This window comes from Anolis carolinensis, chromosome 1, assembly GCF_035594765.1.
Source record: "Anolis carolinensis isolate JA03-04 chromosome 1, rAnoCar3.1.pri, whole genome shotgun sequence".
Taxonomy (NCBI): domain Eukaryota; kingdom Metazoa; phylum Chordata; class Lepidosauria; order Squamata; family Dactyloidae; genus Anolis; species Anolis carolinensis.
The window spans coordinates 309,704,838-309,727,124 of NC_085841.1; the positions used below are offsets into that span (position 1 = coordinate 309,704,838).

At 39.9% G+C, this 22,287-nt stretch overlaps 1 protein-coding gene across 2 annotated transcripts in view; it reads left to right on the forward strand.

Annotated features, from left to right (window-relative positions):
• The window catches only part of rgs6 (regulator of G protein signaling 6), a 315,892-nt gene extending 294,915 nt beyond the window's left edge, over window positions 1-20,977 (forward strand). For both annotated transcript variants that reach the window (XM_062968089.1, XM_062968090.1), the window contains one exon: window positions 1,727-20,977. In XM_062968089.1, coding sequence (XP_062824159.1) covers window positions 1,727-1,777 — 51 coding nt within the window. In that variant the 3' untranslated portion in view covers window positions 1,778-20,977. The remainder of the gene's footprint in view (window positions 1-1,726) is intronic.
• Window positions 20,978-22,287: the final 1,310 nt, after the last annotated feature.

Genomic DNA, 22,287 nt, shown 5'->3' on the forward strand with positions numbered 1-22,287 from the left:
ATGCAAGATGTCCTATCGGACAGTGGGAACTCTCATTGCACAGTGGGACAGCTGGGTGATGTGATACATTGTGCAACTGGCTGCATTGCTCATTGGGATGGATTCTGCACCAGGATCAGTCATGTAATTGCTCCATTTGCACAATGCTCCTGGTGACATGACTACATCTCTACTCTCCTTTTGAAAATATAAACAAATTGAATTTTACACGTTCATATGGTAGTTTACACTGATGTAACTTTCTAACAGGATGCTAACCATAATTTATAAATTTCAGAAAAAAATTCTTAGCAGTCTAAAAGTGAAAAAACATAAAATACATATAATGCTGTACTTTAAAAATTGAGAATATTTTCAATGTTCCAGAATTTTGTCAAATTTATTTCTTGTGAAAACATCTGGCTTAAGAATTTGTTTCCAATTGAGTATATATCTGATTACAAATTAACAAGTTTAAACTATTTTTCTTGTTATGAAGAGAACTAAACTGAACTGTTACTGAAATATAGATTATTGCATACTCCAGTCTCAACCTTTCTGAAGAGGTAGGTGTTGGGGTGAGATGTTTTCCAAAGTGTTCTTACTGGCAATTTGGAAAAATTGGTCACCCTCTGGTCTTCTGTTGTATTTTGTACCTTTCCCCTTTTTGTTTCTTGTTGCTTAAGCAGATCACAATGCTGCATCACAGGCCTAGTGCATACAAAATGCCATTTCAACAGGGTACAGGAATCAAATCTTTGCAAACCAAGTTGCCTTACATATTTGGACTAAATTAAGAATGGTTTTGTGATATACAGTGGGCTCTCAGTTAACAGGAAGTCAAACATCCAGAGCTCACAAGTAACTGGGAAAATGTTTAATAATACTGTATTCACAAAGCTGTTTTTATAGTACAGTAAAATTCTATTTCATTAAGTTAAAGTTATCTAGATTCTTCTTAATTTGCTTTTAATTACTGTATTTCAATATTAACATCAAGTCAATGTTGTTTATGATATGATATAGTTTGGGGTATAGTATTTGTTAGGCCTATTTTAAAAGTGACTCTCAAGCAATAAGAAAGTACATTTATCCAGCAGCTACCAATTCTTATAGGTGCTAGTTAACTGAGAGTCGGTTGTATCTAACTACATCAGGAGACTTCACTATGAACGCAACAAAGCCAACATTAAATGTGAAAACACTTTGGTAGGAGAAGGAAGGTGTTGGATTAACTATACCAAAGAGGTGTGTGTGTGGGGAGGAGGGGTCTTTAAGTCCAAGGGTTGGATTTAATGTCACAACAGTTCCAACGTTTTCATTCTGATGGTGGGCAAGGTCAGACATAGACTGGTGAATCCATGGGGGGGGGGGGCGGCCATAGATTCAACCTTAGAGGTGCCCTCTCCCTGGACTGTATTTGACCTGAGATGCCTCACCTGCTAGGTCCTTGCAGTGTCTGGTTATAAGGTTTCTATCAGCAGTAGCAAATATTCAAGGTACAGTGAATCTGCTTTCTTGACACCTGACATGCCCTTTATCTGAAAGAAGCATATAAAAAAGATGGGATCCTTTTTTCTGTCTGTCATCACCACAACCTTTTGTTCTCTGTCCTTTCATCTTTGGTTCCAGCATCAGCTTCTTTTTTGAAAAAAAATCACTGAACAGTTTTACCAAATAACAACATGTATTTATATTCTTGGCTTCTTCCCACCCACACCCCCTTTCCCTTTGTTTGTTCCTCCAGGGGAAGTCACTGGCAGGCAAACGCCTCACAGGCTTGATGCAATCTTCTTGACAGCATGGTCTCTGCAAGCAGTCGCTGACATCTTCGAAGGACAGCTGCACTCAACCTCCGTCTCCTCCTCCTCTTCCTCCTCCTCCTCCTCTGCACGAAGGAAATCTCATCAGGGGGCAACTGGGTCACTGTGTGTGTACGGATGTGAGGCCGTGCAGACAGAAGGAGGAAGTCCAGGAAAAGAAAAGCAAATCAAGTTGGAGAGTCTGGCCCACTGGAGGTTCTTCTTTTCATAGTTTACATCAACACTTTTTTCTTACTTGTACAGCTTTTTAATGGCACCAAGCTCTATGAAGATATTACTCTTGTTTCTGATTTGATTTCAGGGGAGCACAGTTTTCAGAATACAGGAGATCAGCTCCAGCAGAATGAGAAAGGATGTGCTATAAGTATTATTATAATGAGTGGCTCCTAAGAGAAATCTGAGTAAAGAACAGTTGGCTCAGATCAGTATTCATAATGCAGGCATTTTGCCATGCTCCTAGCTGCTGTTGCTGCTGCCTCCACCAACCATCACTACTGCTGCATGTGCACAAACTTAAGTGCCCCTCTTCCACATACAGTACTTAGGTAGGACTGACATTTTGAGCTGTGGTCTACAGGCTACTCATTTAACCGTAGCATCTCAGATTTGGCATCCTTTCCAAAACCTAACAATCTTCAACTGGGCAGCATGTAACAAAGGGAAGTGCCAGTCTGGAGTAGAAATGCAGATTAGGATCCACAAAGAAGAATCAGGGTAATCTGAAAGAACACACACAAAATATTTTTCTTCCCATCTGACTAGAGACTTCCTATAAGTTAATTGCTAAATATAAAAGCTTCCTTTCATTTCACATCCCTCTGGCCAATAGAATAGTCACCAGATGCTCCTTATTTACAAGGAAGGGAGGGAGGGAGGAAGGATGGAAGGAAGGAAGGAAGGATGGAAGGATCAATCTTACCAGATGGATGAATTTAAAATCCTTCAGTTCGTCATTCCATGCCAATTAGCTGTGCAAACATGGATTTGGGAACCTTAGCTTGGTGAAAGGATCTGAGCTACCAGTGATCAGCTACGGTTCTAGTCCACGAAGTCAGATGTTAAGCTGCATAGGAGCTTTCTGATTTCAGTAGAGTTCTTTTGAATTTACACATATGTGGCTTGGTTTCCAGGCAAGAGTATCAAAATGTTTTGCCAGATCTGCACAACTTGTATTGTGACCCAACCATGTATTGTGGTCTTAATCTACCAAATGTTTTGCAGCTCCTCTAGTTTTTTGGGGTTTTTTTGCAGTTTATTAAAAGCAGAACATACAGTAGAACACTAAACCACAAGGTATTTGTCATTTGTGGCTGGTGGAAGGCAGCATTCTGCTTGCTTTAACACAGGTAGTACAGATCTGTTTTATGCACACAGTAAAAACACTATTTCAAATGCTGAAACTTGATTGCTGGAAGAGCATTTATACTGTTATGTAATTGCACTTTTTGCATTTTTCCCATTATATTTATTCCATAGTTATGTCAAATATATTAAACTGAACCAATGGAGGGTATGAGACATCTCTCAAGACCTAAAAGAGGTTACGATCAAGTCATTTCTGTTGGGAAAATCTCAGTAAGATTATTTGAGGTTTAATTGTCTGGAACAAATCAGATATTCAACAAGAGAAAGAGAAGCTATGGGGTTTCTTTAAAAAAAATAATCTAACCTTGTTATAGTTTGGTAGCAAATGGTTTTCTTGTGTAATATCACAATAGTCAAGAATGTGTTCCAAAATATGGCAATAAATGAGGAATGTCTGAAAACTATGTCATAGCTTGGCTAGGAGCCGTAATATCTAGTTCGTTTCTCAAAATCATTCTCATTGGCAAGATCTCATAAATGGTAATTTAACACAAAGAAACTTGCCCCTACTCCCATACCCGGTTTGTTGTGAAAAAAGAAAGAAAGAAAAACAGGATGGCAACAGCAATAACAAAGTGATCTATTTCAGAACCTGGATATAGCTTCTAGTGTCACCAACTAGGTAGCTAGACTGTTCTGTACTCATGATCACTATTTAGGTCATGGCACTTGCGTCAGATTTGGGGCATATGGGAGTGGACCAGGAGAGATTACTGTATGTGAATTTGGTGGTGTATTAATCACATTCACTGGAGATGGTTATCTCTCAGGAGTACCTTAGTGGTAAATCCCTGGACTAGATGTCTAGTTCAACCACTGCTGTGGAATCCAAGAGTTGGGTTCCTTCCAGCTCTGTGTTTGTAATTGAAATTCTATTTGATGCCAATTCTCATTGAAAACAGCATTTAATGTGAATTTTGTCCAGTAGAAACGTGGCCTTTGTACATGAGTCTGACCCAAAGTTAGACAACATGAGGCACTGCTTTAGGAGGCACAGTGTGGAACTAGAGAGTAGTGACAAGGTGTTGGAGAATAGGGTTATGAGTGCAAGATGGTAGTATGTTCATTTTAAACTAGCCTTCTGGCCTCGGTGTAAGAGAATAATAATAATAATAAAACTTTATTTATACCCCGCCACCATCTCCCCAACGGAGACTCCGGGCGGCTAACATGGGGCCATGCCCAGAGCAATACAATATAATAAAATATAAAAACAACATATCATAGAGAAGACATGACAACTCTCAATGACTGATTTGGTTGGCTCCTAAGGTGAAGTGGGAAACAATTTTGTCCTTTGCCAAAGCCAGCAAAATGTCTTGGGGTGACCCAATGCATACGTCTCTGTACATTATTCAACTAGATTAAAACAACAAATATTTCAGATATACAGCATAGTCATAGAGTACAATGAAATACTATTAGATACTAGAGAAAACTCTGCAAAATACTCTGCAGCAACACATAGTGGGCTCCTCAATTTCACGTGTTGCTCCTACACAAGAGAAGAAAATAATTACTTCATTCCCAAGGAGGAGAAAATCTGATAATTTTGTTCTTGCAACATCATGTTCCATTACTTTTTCAAAGTTCATCCCTTTGCTTAAGTTATGAGCAATAGGAGTCCCCCAGTTCTTCTAAGGCTTGTTAGTAAACAAGCATTCAGAAGGTTGCCTTTTCATTGGACCCCATTGCTCAGATGCTTCTAGATCTTTGTTTTTTTAAAAATTAAAAAACAAGTTTAGTTTATTCACAATGCTAAAAGATTAGAAGGCAACCAATGCCTAAATCACTGTATAGAAGATAAGAAAAAGGAGCCTCTGGTGGCCTAGGGGATAAAAGCCTTGTGACTTGAAGGTTGGGTTGCTGACCTGAAGGCTGCCAGGTTCGAATCCCACCCGGGGAGAGTGCGGATGAGCTCCCTCTATCAGCTCCAGCTCCATGCGGGGACATGAGAGAAGCCTCCCACAAGGATGGTAAAACATCGAAACATCTGGGCGTCCCCTGGGCAACGTCCTTGCAGACGGCCAATTCTCTCACTCCAGAAGCAGCTCCTGACATGAGGGAAAAAAACTGTAAAGAAAATGAAGGCTGTCTTATTGCTTGCAATTTTTAACTGAATGTGAATTTCACTCTTCTATGGAAAAGCCAGAGAACTTGTGGCTCTATGAATTTTGTAGGGCAACATTTCCTATCAGGCTTGTCAAACCTGGGTATTCTAGCTCAGTGACATCTGAAGTTCCCCAACCTTAATCTGAAAACAGTGTACAATACTTAGGCTTTATCTCAGTGTAGCTCTAACAGTGAGGAGTGATCTTGCACAGGAACATCATAGAGGAAGCTTATTACTCTGTCTTTGGTATGATGCTTTGTTATCTTCTGCATAGACAGTGGGCACTGGAACCGTCTGACCATTCCTGGAATAAGTCCTTGTTTAAAAAAGGTGGGTGTGGCACATCCATCTCTGGGAGTGTCATGATTTTAGTTTGGAATTATCTTGAACCTCTCACTATATATCTTTGTGTATCAGCCCAAGGCAGCAATGGGCAGATATGGAGCTGAGTTAGCTTCACATTTAGACAGATTCATTGAGGCACGATTAAAGAGACATGGCATTCCACTGTAATTGTGATGACGATGTTTGAATATGCTGAATAATCATCAGGTTCTATTTTCACATCCAAAGTTTCATTTTTTTATAGCAGGTGTTGCTTTAAAAATATTTATTTATTGCCAAAAAGTAGCCAGTTTGCCTAAGGATACAACAGTTCCTGCTTAGACAGGTAATTTGAGCATATCCATTTGGGGTTGCTCTGGGATTGGTATAGTTTTATCAGAACAAGGGGAAATTACTTTTTTGGACTGCATCTCACAGACAGTATTGCCAGTGGCTATGCTAGCTGAAATATTCTTGAATACTGTTTGTGACTTACTCTTGTGTATCCTGGGGCTACATGAGCGTATGCCCTTTTTCATACTTTGCAAAAAGCAGTTTCATTACACCTTCTTCCCTCACCCCTTATGGAAGGCAAGGTTATTTCATGGCCAGGGAGGGTAGGAGACAATGTTACTGATTAGGAGCATTTCTACAGTTGGGAGGAGATAGCTGATGTTGTTCTCCCTGATTTTCAACAGCATTAATATAACATCCTGGAGAAAAACACCAGTTATTTTCTACTGGCTGAAGATTTGCAACCATACACAATCCCTCTCTCAACTCTAAAACGGTTGTAGGGCGATATGTTTCAAATACAGGACTTCATAAAGGTACAAAATTACACCATTCTCTTAATTTTATCAGCTGAGACTGCAGAACAGGTGTGGGGAGAAAATATTTTGTCCCATGCAATCATTGCACAGGCCTTTTCTATTACTGCAGAGGGTTGTCTAGCTCTTCTCCAGGTGCCTTTTCTCCAGCATTTTACAGAAGATGAGAAAGAAATGCTGCCTACTCTGACCTCTTCCAAACTGGCAGCCTTCTGATCCTGCGGCACAGGAGAAGGTGGCTGTTACTGCCAGTGAGCAGTGTTGGCTATCAGCAGCAAGGACAAAAATTTGCAGACAATTTACCCCTTGGCTCCTTTCGGCAGCAGGGCCTCAGGCCAGCTGGATTGTACCAATCCGCAGCTGTGCCTCCCACCAAAAGCAACTGGGCAGCATGCCTGCTGCTTTTGGACTGCAGGGAGAGCCGAGCCATGTGCAGCAATAGATAGCGCATCTTGAGCATCATAGCATCTGTGCTCTACACCTACCTTCTGGAGGTAATTTAGCTCTTAGCAACATGTTTTGGCATCCTGTTGATTATAGACAAAAGGCACATATTATTACCGGGGTGGGGAGAGCTATCTTGTATGAGCCTTTTATGTAGGTTCTTCAAACTGCTAAAATATGTGGGCATTGAAATTCATCCCGTTAGGCTTTTGCCACCCCAGGCAGGATTTCAGCCTCATTGTCTCACTCCCTGATTCAGAGCACATCCTTCAGAACTCGCGCCTCTCATATTCCTGCCAGCCAAAAAGACTAAGCTCTCTCTTTAAATAACCCAGAAAGCTGCAAATGAAAATTAAGGTAACCCAAAATGGCTTCAGCAGTATGAATCTATGATATGGCAGAAATGGAGAATCCATCTTGCAGAGACCCATAGTCCTGTAGAATTGGGGAGGGATACAAAGAACCATCTAATTCTCTGCCAGTGTAGGAATCCACAACAAAAACATAATAGAGAGGTGACAATCCCATCCCTGCTTAAAATCCTCCATTAAAGAAGAGCACATGGACCTCAAAACCATCTTTTCTGCTTTTAAACAACATTGAAATTAGAAAGTCTATAGTTTCTTCAATGGCCATTTACTTCAACCATGTGGTATGCAGGAATACACAACTAAAATTCATGCAAGATGCCTACCAACTGCTGTTAAAAGGTTTAGAGAATTTGCCACCTTCTGATGCAGTCTATTCCACTGTAAAGGCATTTTCCCTAATGTTTAGGTGGAATCTCTTTCCTTGTAATTTGTATCATTTATTTGTGTTCTAATTTCTGGAGCAGCAGAAAACGTCACTCCAGTTTCTACACGGCACACCCTCAGATATTTCAGGATGTCTATCATGTCACCTCTAAATCTTCTCTTCTCCATGCTAAAACACATTCCACAAAATACTTGGTTTCCAGGTCTTCGATATTCTTGGTTATTCTTGGTTGCCTTCCTTTCAACGTGTTCCAGCTAACCAATATCTTTTTTGAACTGTGGTGTCCAGAACTGGACACAGTATTCCAGCTGAGATTTGATTAAAGTAGAAGAGAGTGTCTCTACTACTTCCCTGGGTTTTAGTGCTATGCATGCATTGATGGAGTCTAGAATTGTATTCGTTTTTATAGCTGCCACGTCACGCTTTTGACTCATGTTAGCTTATGGTCTACTAAGATCCCTAGATTCTTTTCACATGTACTGCTTTCAAGCCATGTGTTCTTTTATTGTTCTTTCCAATGTTTAGTAATAGTCCCTTTTCTTTATAGCCTCTATTTTAATTTGATCCTTTTGGCTCAAATCCTGTTTTTGAGGCTAGCAAAAATGACTCCATCTTTCACATGATAATGCTATGGATAATTAATGATGGTTATAGTATCTCAGTTCTTCAGATTAAACATAGTCAGATCCCCTCAACTGTGCCTCATAAATCTTGGTTTCCAGACCGTTTACTATCTTGATAGCCCTCCACTGGACCTGTTCCAGCTTGTCAGTATCCATTTTCAATTGTGGTGGCCAAAACAGGACACAGAATTCTGACCTTTGGACTCAAAAGATATGCCATTAAAAGATACACAACAACAAATGATCACTACCAGTGTTATTGGGCTCAACTCCACATTCTTAGTTTTTCATTTTCTAGAGTGTTCATATGTTTGTTGTGTATCTTTTTAAGGCCTATCTTTTGAGTTAGTTGTCTTATGTAGAGAAAAGGTTTTCAGATGAACTCATCAGCTTTACTTTTCCTTTCATGTCATCTAAATGCTATGAATAAGGGAATAGGATGCATATGTTAGTCTACCTGAACAAGTATATAAAAGTCTCCACAACTGAACTAGACCACTCTATGTTGTGCATGCTGCACTTAATCTACAAAAATGTACTTGAATGCCTGGATTTTTCAGAGGATTTTTATGAGATGATGCCATAGTGTTAATTCACTCCACTTTCAGCACTACTGTTCTAAAGAGGCATATACACAAAAATGTACTTTTATCTATGGCAACCTTGGTTCACTCAACTGGTTCTCAAGACAAAGTTCATGGAGACTGAATACTTGACAGTGAGCAACACAACCATTTAACATTGTTGATTTGCAGAAGTAGAACACTGTCTTATGTTGAATCAGACCATTTGGCTTGTTTAATTTGGTATGATGAACTTTTTACTGGCAGTGATACTTCAGTGTTTCAGGGAAGATTATCTCCTAATCAAACCTGGACTATAATAATGATAAAATAAATGTTATTTATACCCCGCCCCCTCTCCCCGTAGGGACTCCGGGTAGCTTACAGGAATCCACAAATGCAGAAAAATATAAGCCATACATAATAGACAACAATAAACTATCATTTAGTACAATTAAAATAAGCATTAATAAATAACTATTTAAAAGTTATTTCTCTTCTAAAAACAATTTAAAACAACCAACCAACCATGGGGAGGGGGGAAAGAAGAGCAGAGTGGCCCCTTGTTGTTTTTTGTGGGAAAGTAAGGTTCAGGGGGATGCAGCCCCTTCCCGTCTGGGGCCCTGCCACCTTAAACCATGGCTTCAAAGTCCTGCAAAATGACAAAAAAAGAATGAGAGAAATGCAGAACCACTCTTCAGCCCAACACAGAGGGGACTCTGGCTGGCTCTTCCTCTTCTTCTTTGCTTTGATGAAGAGGTAGCCAGAGGCCAAAGCAAGACGGATGCTGGGAGAGCGGGGGGAGGGCTCCTGCAACCTCTTCCCAACCCTGCTTCAGGATGATGCCTGATGTCCATTTTCCATCATCATCTCTGGTTCAAGCCCTAAGACAGATGAGAGGCTGATGGCCAAGACCCCAACTCCAGAAAGCAATGGGTGTCCAAACGGGTTCCAATTAGCCGTTGGTCTTCAGCTGGATGCAGGTGCTATTTTCACAAGTACAGAATCTGGATTGAGAGCTTCCTCGTGCTCCTGAGAGCAGACGGGTTCAGGTTCAACAGGTCCTTCTCTGTGAGGTCACTCTCCCCTTTGCCAACAGGAAGGGTGACATAAACATTGCTGCTGCTTGCCAAGGGGCTGCCGTTGGTGGAGACACTGAAGACGGGTTCATGGGGCCCACAGCCTGGGGGTTTTGAAGATGCTGAAATGAAACCTGTGAGCAAATCCCGGGGTGACCCCCTGGGTGGTGGCAGCGTTTCTGTGCCCTTTGAGCGTCAGCAGAGTGGTCAGCTTGCCTTTGCTGGCCCTTTGGTTCCATCAAAAGAACAGTGAGTGGCCATTCTTCGTACACAAGGGAAAGCCACGCTTTCCCTTGTGTAGCTTCTGCTCCAGAGGGAGACGGATTGGGGCCTCCTCTTCCTGCTGCAAACTCTTCCTCAAGGGCAAGATGGGGGCCCTCACCTCCTCCTCAATGGTCTTGATGGGCAGCTTGAAGTTCACAGCTTTATGGACAGTTCTGACAGGGACCACAAAGCTTTGGAGGTCATTTCTTTGATTTCCTGGACGTCTGCTCCCTCCAGGGCAAGCTGCTTCAGGGCCGTCTTGTCTTCTCTAGAGATTCCTCATATTCTTCAGTGGTCTTTCATTAAAGTACAAGCTAGGCCTAATGCTGATTATCCTATGAAATTAGGTGAAATTTAATGTGTTTTGAGTGATATGATGCTTTCAATAACACCTCAGACTTCTTGAACAATGATCTACAGATAAATCAAAACCTACAATTACATCCCTTAATGGCTCAGCTGCAGAAATCCTCTTTTCTTTATTACTTCTTAGAAAAGGGAATTTTGGAAATTGGAAGTTGTCATGGGTCTATTCATTCACATCTTTATTCTGGGACTATACTTTTCAAAATAAAATTATCTCCCTCGGCACCTTGTTCTGTTGGTGAAATGTCTGCAGTGTGGATGTTTCCTTCTAAGGGTGAACATAAATCTGCAGACCATTACCATCAGTCCTCTCACATTTTGTATCATAAACACAGTCTGTCCTAAATTATTATTCCCATTTCAATTCTGACGTTCTTTAAAGTGTTCAACTGCAAACCTAAATAATTATCTTTCTGTAGGCACAACACAACCTGCATTTCCCATATGCCTTCTTCCTATTATCCTGTTGGGTTTTGGTAGTTAGCAGGAGGCTTCCTCATTCTTTCTTCTGTAAAGAGTGATTGTTTCTTTGAAGATGGTACTCACTGTCTGTAGAATTCACAAGTGTTTCACTATGGTGTGTGGGAAGACATCTCGTCCGATAGGATGAATCAGATCATATTCCACTGAAGAAGCAGAAAAGAATTCTTTGCCTTCCAAAGCTTCCTCGTTATTGTTGTGCAAACTTCTGCATACTATTTTCAAGTGATGTTAGCAGCAAAAAGAGTCATCAGAGGAGACTTTTGATCCACCAAATCCAATGTCCTGTTATTCCACCAACATCTCTCTGGAAAAGGAGGACAGTGTGGGAAATCTGTCACTGAGATATTTATCTCCCCTTTATTCTGTCCATGGCCATGGTCTGGCCTGATGGTTGAAACCTGGTAACACTTTACATTAACAGTTATTCCACCATGGAGTCTCGGTTATATGTGTCTACAGACCAGTTAATTACTAGCAACTACTTTGCTAATTAAAATTCATGTAATGAATCCAATAAATTCTTGCAGCCATGTTTTGAAATGGAACTACACACCTTACATCTTTCCATTCTTATGTTCCATATATTGTTCTAACATCCCCAAGCTTCCCTGTTGCACCAGTGCTTTTTGCTGATGGAAATATCATTTCTAAGAATACTTGTAGTGATCAACTGGTCACGCACATACCACACAAAGTATGGGAATACCTGAAAATATGCATGTAAAGCTGTCCTTAGACCAACCCAAGTCTCAAGATTAATTTCTTTTTCTGTGTAGGAAAATCACTGTCAGCTTATGAAATGTTGATTAGCTGCCATTCTGATAGAGAAGGGCTTGTCACACACACCAAGTCCTTTAGGATATGACTAAGCAATGTATTTTAGTCCTAGTGTTGTGGTGAAATCTCCTAGTCCTGAAAGGGTACTTTTGGGGCTACACTGCTGCAGTCGTGAAAGTCTTGAAGGCATTCTTCATTGTTGACTACGCCAACCCAAACTTAAACCTCAGTCTGAAAAAATGTATCAACTTGCAAATGAGTTATTGGCTCCACTTGTGGCAACACAGAAAATTATATTGCTGTTGTTTGAGAAAGGCTTGCTAATTATCCCAAGTAACTTAAAATCTCTGGCACTTGTGTGTTATCATTTTATCTGCTGCTTCTGTGATATTCTCTCTTGGTCCAAACTCATAAAATCATAGAGTTGAAAGGGCTGCAAAGCACTGTCCAGTATTACCTCTCATTCAGTGAAGGAAAACCATTACAGCAAGTAGCTTTATAGCCTCTTTTTGAAGATGTTCAGAGCAAGAGGCCTCACCATCTCTCTAGATAATTGGCTCTATTGCCAAGAAGTTTCTTCTAATGTTACATCAAAATGTACCCCCCTTCTAACTGAAAATCATTAGAACTGGTCTACCCTTCTCTGTGTGACAGCCCCTTTATATTTAAAGAATGCAGTGAAGTCAACACTCAGCCTTCTGTTCACCAGTGTCAACATGCCCAGCCTCCTCAGTTTTTTGTCATATGTTTTGCTTATTATCCTTTTTGCCTTTCTCTGAACCTGCTCTAAACTGTCTATATCTTTTCTAACATCAGGTGCTCAGTATTTCAGATGAGGCCTGACTACAGCAGAATATAACTTTTCTTGTCAACTCCAGTTCTTTTAATGCAGATTAAATCATTATTTATCTTCTTTGCTACAGCATCACACAACTGGATCAATTTATGACCAATAATCCAAAAACCCATTTCACATGGACTGCACCTAAACCAAGCATTTCTCATCCTATAAATGTACATTTGATGTTTGTAGATTAAATGTAGAACTTTACATTTGTCTCTCACATGAATGTAAGGTCAAGTCACCTGTGAACCCCACTTGGAATACCACAAAGCCAAATTCTAGCTTCAGTGCTTTGTGAACTCTCCCTGCCAATTTGGTGGAAAGTGCATTAAAAAGTGCCCAAAACATCTTCAAAATGTTTGGAATGCTTTCGCCAACTCCACTCTGGAATCCTCCCAAGTACCTCTTTTTGGCTATATATTGCTCTTAATGCAAGTTGTATAATAACTAGAAGTGATGCTGAGTAGCCCACATGGAGTGTGTGGTTAAATTGGCAATACCAGAGGTCTTTATTCATCTCCTTTTCTTCAGTGTTGGGAGTAGGAATCTTTGCGAGTATCAGCAAGACACATTCAGAAATTAAAGATGATGAAGGGAGTGTGCAAGACTGCCATCCCACTGCTGATTTCTTTGCATGAAAGGTTGTTAGTTTGAAGAGGAGAGTTTTTTTTACTGTGGAGGCTCTCCACATGATCCAGAAACCTGGAAAATCAGCAATCAGAGTCCTGTGGAGAGCTTCCAGGCATACAGTAGGTTCCACTATAGATTCCTTACTTGTCACAGGAACAAAGTGAGGGTTCACTCTACTCCTTATTTGTTCATATAAACTTTTATTGAGCAGCTAAATAAGCTAAAGGGTCTTAAGTATATCTCTTTGGCACCTTCCAGATAAACCTTTGTAGAGCTCAGGAAACTGCCTTTTTGAAAAATTGCTATTTATATTTCCAGTGCATCTGGGTAATTGATTACAATTGCACCATATTTTCTTTTTTTTTAAAAAAAACCCTCCCATTTCTCATTAAGTAAAATAATTAATATTAGGTTTGTTTTTAGAAAGGAAAACATCTGAATACTACAAGTTACTGGCCTCTGGTACAAAATGCATTCTGTCTTAACGGGAATCTAAAGCAGATTGGCCATCTAAAGATTATGAATCTGCCTTAGATTTTGCCACACTAATTCTGCAGCCACTACAGGCTGAACAGGAGCCCTGCCAGTGCTGAATTAGGATCCAGCACCCGCAGAGCACATATTTAACTTAAAAAAGCAGCAGGTAAATCCAAAATATACTTATAACCACTGCAGGAGCTCCAAATCAACCACTGGTCCCATCTTCCACCCACCTTGTCATCTCAATCCCAAAAAATAAAGAACAAGACAACAACACCATGTGAGCCAACTCTTGATTCATGTAATAGCTCTTCACCACAGTTCCATAATGATAAAAATAAAATATTGAAAGTTACATTTACTCTACATTGAAAACTAAGTTAATCCTCATTCATTAAACTTTATAATTTGTTGGTATGCTTTTGTTATTGCAGGGCTATGAATGATTAGTTGTGCATAAGTGGTGACTATACGATTTCTGTATTTGCAGTGGATAGACTTATCATCAAAATGGGAAACCATGGATAATGGCAAAGTCTATTGAAATGAACAATTTACACGAAAAATTACCATAGAATTGCCCTGGAGAACTCAGAAAATTCCTAAAGGGGTATCATCTCTATGAATCACCTGGAGGATCTAGAAAATTCTGAGAGAGAACATATTTCGTCAGATGGTAGTAGATAAGATCATGGGTAATTGTCCCACAGGTATCGGGCATGTACTGCACTTCCAAGCTCTTAACATTTACACACAGAGAGCTAAAGTCAGTGATGTGATTCTAGATCTCCCGTGTCACACTGCCATCATTGATGTCAATCATTAAATGGGGACACATTGTCATATAGGCATGACTGAAATCACCATTGTGATCTGAAGCTCCTTTTCCCTTCTTTAAGACCAAAGAAAGCTAAGACCAAAGAAAGCTACTTTGATAGCCGCTTTTGACTTCCTGCCAAAAGAGGCAGGAACCGCACTCCTGCTGGGTCTGCAGATTGCTGTCTTGAGATGTGACAAGATTCCTGCTTCTTCTCCCTACATAAACCGTTTCCAAAAAAAAACAGCTGTGTTACTAAATTAAGGTGTTCCTGGATACCTTTGATTCAAGGCAATCTTAAACCAGACTAGAGCCAAAGCAGAACCCAAGACCCCACTGTGAGGAGACAGGAGAGTCTTGCGACATCAGAGGAAGAGAGGAAGAGAAACTCCTTTTGTGTCCTGCCTTTGCCTTTGCATTCACTTTGGACATCCCTGAATTAAATAGAACTGCAGAAGCCTGCCTTTAAAAACATTCCCTTAATCTCCAGTATTAAGACATCCTGGGCGACACATGAGTCCCAACACTGGACAGTGGTTTTGATACACAGTATTCTCAATAGTTACTTTCTGAGCCTTCCTTTGAAACTGCTGTGGTGGTTTGAATGTCTATCTTTAATCCCATTTCTCCAGCTTTGTTCTCATTTTTCCCTTCAAAATGCCAGCATTGTAAGTTGGGGTTCAAATACTCTAAAGTAGTGCTACTCAAAGTGCACCATCATTGGTCTGTGAGTCATTGGCTGCTTGTCCACAGAACCTTTCCAGGAAAACAAGAAGTAGTTGCAGGGATGCTAAAAGATGCAGCCCAACAACGTTTGTAGAGTTGCACAAGTCCTACCCATTGCAAAGTAATAAAGAAAATAATATTTATTATAGAAATACTATCTAGACAGTTTGAGATAAGTTTGAACTGCTATGGCTAGCTGGGAGTGAGAGAAGAAGGACATGAAAGCTGGCAGACTGAGTGAAATTACCCTGGGAATTTTGGTCTACATAAAGAAGAAGCTGATCAGACAAAATAGAGACAAAAACATAACAATCTTCCTCCATTATTACTGCTCTTTGTACATTCATAGTCCAAGAAATGTTTCACTCCACTTTCAACCAGAAGTACAGTTTTGAAAGCTGTAATCAATTTCAGAAAGACACAGACAAAAACAAGCATTCTCTGTTTTGCTTTGCCTTTTATCATGAATCTATGTGATCCCATCAATAATTGCTGATGATTATGATAAATCTATTCCCTTTCCTCAAATTGGGAATCAAAGAGTCTTGCCAAACATAAAAGAGATCAACGTTAAGATAAAATTAAACTACCAGCCACTGCCCATTTCATGGCCCTTATTGTATCCTTAAAAAGTTGTCCCCATTACGGTATGATATATGGAGTAGTTGTGACTAGATATAGTATCATGATGATCATTATTTTAATCCCTTTTGTGAAAGATTGTAGCCTTTGGTAAGATTATTATTCTTTGTGAGAGATTGTCACATAATGTCCCAAACATATCTATGAGGATTAGGTAAAATACTGGACTACAGTCTTCCCAACCCTAGTTTTAAATGTGTCGTGAGATTCCTTCCCTCTCTGCATAGCACTGCAACAAACTAAACAAATCTCTTTGAGCAATGCATATAGAGGCTTGTGCTAAATGTGTTCATGGTAACCAGCCTTTATTTTAAAATGGTTTATAAAGATTTTCCACTGCTTTCAGTCTCCCCCACTCTCCAGCAGCTCATATCATCATATGGGAGGGGGGGTTGGGGAGGTCCGCTTTCTTGTAGTTTGAATTTCCTGTCTTGGATCCAATGCTCTGGAGCAGGGGTCCCCAAACTTTTTAAACAGGGAGCCAGTTCACGATCCTTCGGACTATTGGAGGGCTGGACTATAGTTGGCCACCGAGCAATAATAATAATAATAATAATAATAATAATAATAATAATAATAATAATAATAATAATAATAATAAATAATAACAACAACAACAATAATAAAAAGAGGGTTGGAAGAGATCCTTTGGGCCATTGAGTCCAATCCTTTTCTGCCTTTGTGCACCAAAAGCACAAGCAAAGCACCCCTGACAGATGGCCACCCAGCCTCAATGTTAATAATAATAATAATAAAATAATAATAATGATAATAATAATAATAATAATAATAATAATAATAATAATAATAATAATAATAATAATAAGGGTTGTAAGAGAAGAAGAGACCCCTTGGGTCATTTAGCCCAACCCCCTTCTGCCCTTGTGCTGTGGGGGCCGGATAAATGGCTTTGATGGGCCGCATCCGGCCCCCGGGCCTTAGTTTGGGGACCCCTGCTCTGGAGCATGAGAAGACACATTTATGATATTAATAAGAATCTGAAGGTGCTTATTATAGCTCCTTTTGACTGTCTCATCTCTAGACTCAAGATAGTCATCTCCTTTTCCTCAACCTTTCTTTGTGGTGAAAAATCCGCATTCTTTTGATGGTCAGCATCAATATTCTTTTTAAATAGCATACAGCTCAAACATCCCAAACAAACATTTCCTCAAGACTTATGTGCCTGATGTCTTCATCTTAGCTTCATTAAAGCCCAGTTGACTGTTCTCTTTCATTGTTTTATGACATTAGGATGAACGTCCTGACAGTAACAACTGTTCCACAGAGGAATATGCTGTCTTGGAGGGTAGCAGATTCTTCTTCCTTGAAGGTCTGTAAACAAAAGTTGGATGGCCATCTTTCAGAGTTAATTTAGTTGTGTATTCCTGCAAAATTGGTGGTTGGATAATGTTCCTTTCCAACTCTTATGTTTTTCTGGCAGCCCACCACACATTTTTTAAATCTCATTCAGCCCAAGTAGAGAAGGGACATTTATTTTTTAAAATATTTTTGTTGCTGTGACTGCTTTTTTATTGACCCAGAGGAACAAATTGTGAGAACCAAGATCTGGGAGATACCTCTTCTCCGATGACTGTTAACTGGAAGGGAGAAAAGGGGGCAGCTCCAAATCTTCAGACCCAAATGCCTCCCCAGTTTTCAGTGCCTAACCATTTTTTAAAGAACCCCTTGGGGATTCCTTATATAGACTACCATTACTTCTTCACTATATTTCTTCAAAAAACGTGGGATGCTAAAAGAGGAATAAGCAATCATAAATAAGAGCGTATGCAAAAGACCTGCCAAATTTCATCACCTTTCACACTTCCCATTCAGGATACAAACACATATTGGCAAGCAATGTGAGAATCCATGCAAGAAAAGCTGACATTCAGGTGTAAGTCCAGATGGTGCTCATTTGGAGGTTAGGCATGCAAGTCTTTGATATAAAATCGGAAGCTGTCAGCCATGAAGGGTAATCATCTCTCTTCTCTCAGGACTGTGACCAGCTGGACAGTTTGCCATTATCACAGGTGGGAGAGAGATGGCGAAGGGAAAAAAAGGTGACATTCATATAATCTGAATTGGTCGCACTATGGTGTTTAGTGGGAAAGGAGATAAATTCATTTTAAATGTTCACTTACCTAGGCCTAGCTGCAATTCCTTTTTAGAAAAATGTCACAAGCAGTCAAGAGATTTTGAAAACATTCGCCATTCATTAGTAGTCTTCCCAAACTCATATATTTACATTTTGAGCTGTTCTACCCCTAGTCTTGAAGTCATTTAAAATATGAGATAACATCAGATAAAATCAGGCATAAGCAGTAGCCAAGTTTAAAGCTGTTAATCAACTTGTAATTGGCCCATGTTATCTTTCCCTTTAAATATTACAAGACCATCAGCTTGGAAACTAATGCAAGGGGTATCTCACTTTCTCGGCTATGGTGAAAAAAGTCCTTTAGAGCAACTCCCAGAAGTGCATAGACCCTGACAGTGTCTGGACCATGAGGTTGTCAAATACAAAGAGGGATATTATTGCAGTGCCTGTAAGAATCATAAAGGAGCTAGAAAGTTTGGTATCCAAGATTTCCTCCACCCTGTACTACCAAGCTAGTAAAATGTGAGTCAACAGTGTGATGTGACAGCTTAAAAGGTCCATGTGATTCTAAATTGCATTAATAGGAGTGTAGTATCAAGGGAAGTCATAGTCCCACTCTAATCTTCTTTGGTCAAACCTTATCTGGAATACTGTGTCCAGTTCTGGACACCACAATTCAAGAAGGTTATTGACAAACTGGAAGGTGTCCAGAGAAGGGTGGCCAAGGTTTGTAAGCCAAGCCCTATGAAGAACAGCTTAAGAAGCTGGATACATTTAGCTTGGAGAAAGGAAAGTTGAGAGGAGAAATGATAGCCATGTTAAAATATTTGACAGGGTGTCATATTAAGGAGGGGCAGGCTTGTTTTCTGCTCCTCTGGAAACTAGAACATTGAGCTGAAATCAAATTACAGGAAAAAAGATTCCACCTAAACATTAGGAAGAACCTTCTAATGGTCAGAGCTGTTTGGCAATAGGACATGCTGCCTTGGAGTGTGGTGGAGTTTCCTTCTCTAAAGGTTTTTAAACAGAGGCTGGATGATCATCTGTTGGGAATGTGTTCCTGCATGGCAAGGAGTGGCCCTTGTGGCCTCTTCCAACTCTGTGTCTCTATTATTCTTATAGAGCAAGTTATCACTTGCTGAGACTATCCCATTTTTTAAAGATAAAGGAGTACTGTTTCCTTTTTGTGGGAACACAGAATATTGCCATCTGTCTGTAGATAAATACCAACACTGTTTATCCCAGCCTTCTTCAATCTGATGCCTTCCATATGCTTTGGCTTTTAATCTTCATTATTCCTGCTTGGGACTGGTGGAGTCCACCATGTTGGAGAAGGCTGGCCTACTCTCACTGTCAAGAGCCCTCCAGAGTTTTAGACACATCTTTCACATTACTTGCTACTTGACTCTTTCCAATTAGATTCCAGAGATCAGATTCCTGCAAAGAACATGCCAGGCCACTGAGCTGCTCAGCTGATCTTCCTACTAGCATCCCATGCCATACTGTCTTGTATATTAACAGGGTACACACTGAAGATAGAGTGGGGAAATGGTGTTGGAATTCTCAACTGTCATCAGTCCCATCCCAAATGGGCATGAAAGGAATTTGAATTTAAAAAAAACATCCTGGAGGGTTTCTGGTTTCCTATTCCTACATTTAAAAAGTCATATTTGTATGGAAGCAACTGGCAAATATTAAGTTAGCCATGAAGCTTGAAAAGCACCTTTAAAAAAAGGCAAGTGAAAACCATTTGCCTGCCTGTAAGAGAGTTAGAATCTCATCACACGAGCAGAGGAATAGAGGGGAAAGTGGAGGGAACCGTCCTCCTTTGTTTTCTGGGATGACCCCCCCCCCCCCCCCATCCCACATAGTTTCCCATCCTTTGCCCTCCCTTCCCTGGCTTCCTCTTCATATTCTTCAGTGAGGAGTCAGATAACACCTGACTCCTCCAAAGCCATTCTGGGCTCCAGTTCTCCACATTGCTGAAATAGAGGCTCACGGAGTCCCACCAGAAGTTGCCATGCATCATGTGATGGGCTCCATGGGACTCCATTTTGGCAATGTGGAGAAATGATAAGATGCAAAGAAGACTGTGTCTGATAAGATCCTAGGAATGGTGTGATTTGAAAGTTGGACCAAGGGTCTGGATGGCCAGGGTTCTAATCGCTTATCAACCATGGAAACCCACTGGGTGATCTTAGGCAAGTCCCATTCTCAACCTCAGTGAAAGCCACAGACAAACCCCTCTGGACTAATTCTGCCAAGAAAACCCTGAGATGGGCTTGACTTAGGGTCACCATAAAACACACAACAAGAGGACAATCGGACCACATGGCCAATGGAGAAATTTATAACTTTGGGCCACAGTAACACTTTGGTGGTATAGATGAAATGATATGAAAATCCCTTCATATTGTGCATTTTTCTTCACCTCCAATATTGAAAAACATGTATAAACAAACATTGCACAGACTTTTAAAAAGGGCCTCAAACTTGAAACATAGCACACAAATAAATCAACAAAAATCTTTAGCTAAAGTTAATGCCTGTTACAGTTTGTGATAGTGGAATCTCAGACCATTTTTTCTGCACCAACCAATACCGTAATCAGCAACTTCTGTTTTCTAGGTTACCAAAATGTAGATGATTAACTAAGATCAGGTGTCTCTTCCCAAAGGGTGAAACTTATCATGACTTATGGGCAATATTGAGGTGCTATATGTGCTCATGGCAAATGATAGATCTTATTTTATTTTATTTTTTTCTGGAGACAAAGATCTGTATTGCTGTTTAACTTTGTGATGAGGCAGTTCTATAGAAAAAGTTACTTGCTTGCATGTACATAGGTTATCTATAGCAACAGTTTATGGAAATGAATAAAATATATATGTACCAAAAATGCAATAGATTATTGGAAAGAATAAATTAAGCCCTACACACGTTTCATTAAAATATGTTAGTGTTGTTTTTTTCACTGAAAGCTTTGTAAGCAATTGTCTTGACAGAACATTGATCACAATTTTCTGTAGCCCCATCACTGAATATGGGGGTTTGTGCCCCCAAATGGACAACTGCATTGCCCAAATCCTCCAGATTATGTGATTCTACTATTTAATGCTGTTTTTAGAGGGAATATTGGAGTGACTCTGGGTGACCAGCATGCAAATTAGTACTCATCCGTGGAAACATACTGGGTGAACTTGTGCAAGTCATACGCTCTCAACCTTTGTGCAGAATAAGTCCCAAAATGAAAATAGTATGTGTTTTTTTGAAGACTTTTTCACAGTGAGAAGAAAATTGCTAGAATTGTTTTTCTTCATAGAGGAATAATATTAGCAAAGACTTACACTTCTGTTCAGCCTAAGGGGAAGGTCATGGTAAATCTCTGAATAAATCTTGTCAATAAAGCTCTAGAATCGAAGCCTTAAGTCAGAGTCAACTTGAAGGCACACAGCAATGGGAAATTTCCCCCCACCAAATAGCCTGTATTCAAAATATGGAATGAATTATTACTAACGTCTAAGATGGTAAAAAAAAAGGGGGGGGGAGATAGGCTTGGCTCAAGGTTTGTATGTGGAAAATGTGGTATTCATGAGAAGCTATCTACTAAATGTTCTTGATCTAAGCACTTAAATCTATTATGGGTGAACAAATATGTAAAAGAAAATGGTGTTTTGGAGCATGTTTCCATTTTCATTGATGACTTACAACACGCCTAGACTTTGTAAAAAAAAAATCTCCTTTTCCAATGCCTTAGAGTGAACGCATAACACACAGAATTGCTTGCTTCTGCCTTTTGTTTAAAATACAAATGCTGGAATCAGCTGTAAATCTGTAAATGTCTTCTCAGAACAAAAGTCCCATAAATGTATTGGTGTCCCCCCCCCCAAAAAAAACACCAAAACATTTTAGAAAGGCAACCACTAAAAAAAAACCAAATTACCATAAAACATTTATGAGAGCAACTTTATCTACATTGGATAGCATTTCCCTTTTTAAAAATTAACTAGTGGAAGAGTAGGTTCTCACTCTGGCAACTACTGCTTTAACATGACCCACAATCTGCAAAGCTTTACTACAGCATCTGCCCCATGGAATCTTCTTTCATGAGAAGACGAGTGCTTTGGAGTCCCTCCCTGCTGGACACAATTTTCACCCATTTACAGTTTCTATTTATTTTAATGGACCCATGTTGGACTCATTCAGCAAATCTAGATTTCCATGTTCCCTGCACTGAGATAAGTAGAGACAACTGTACAGCTTG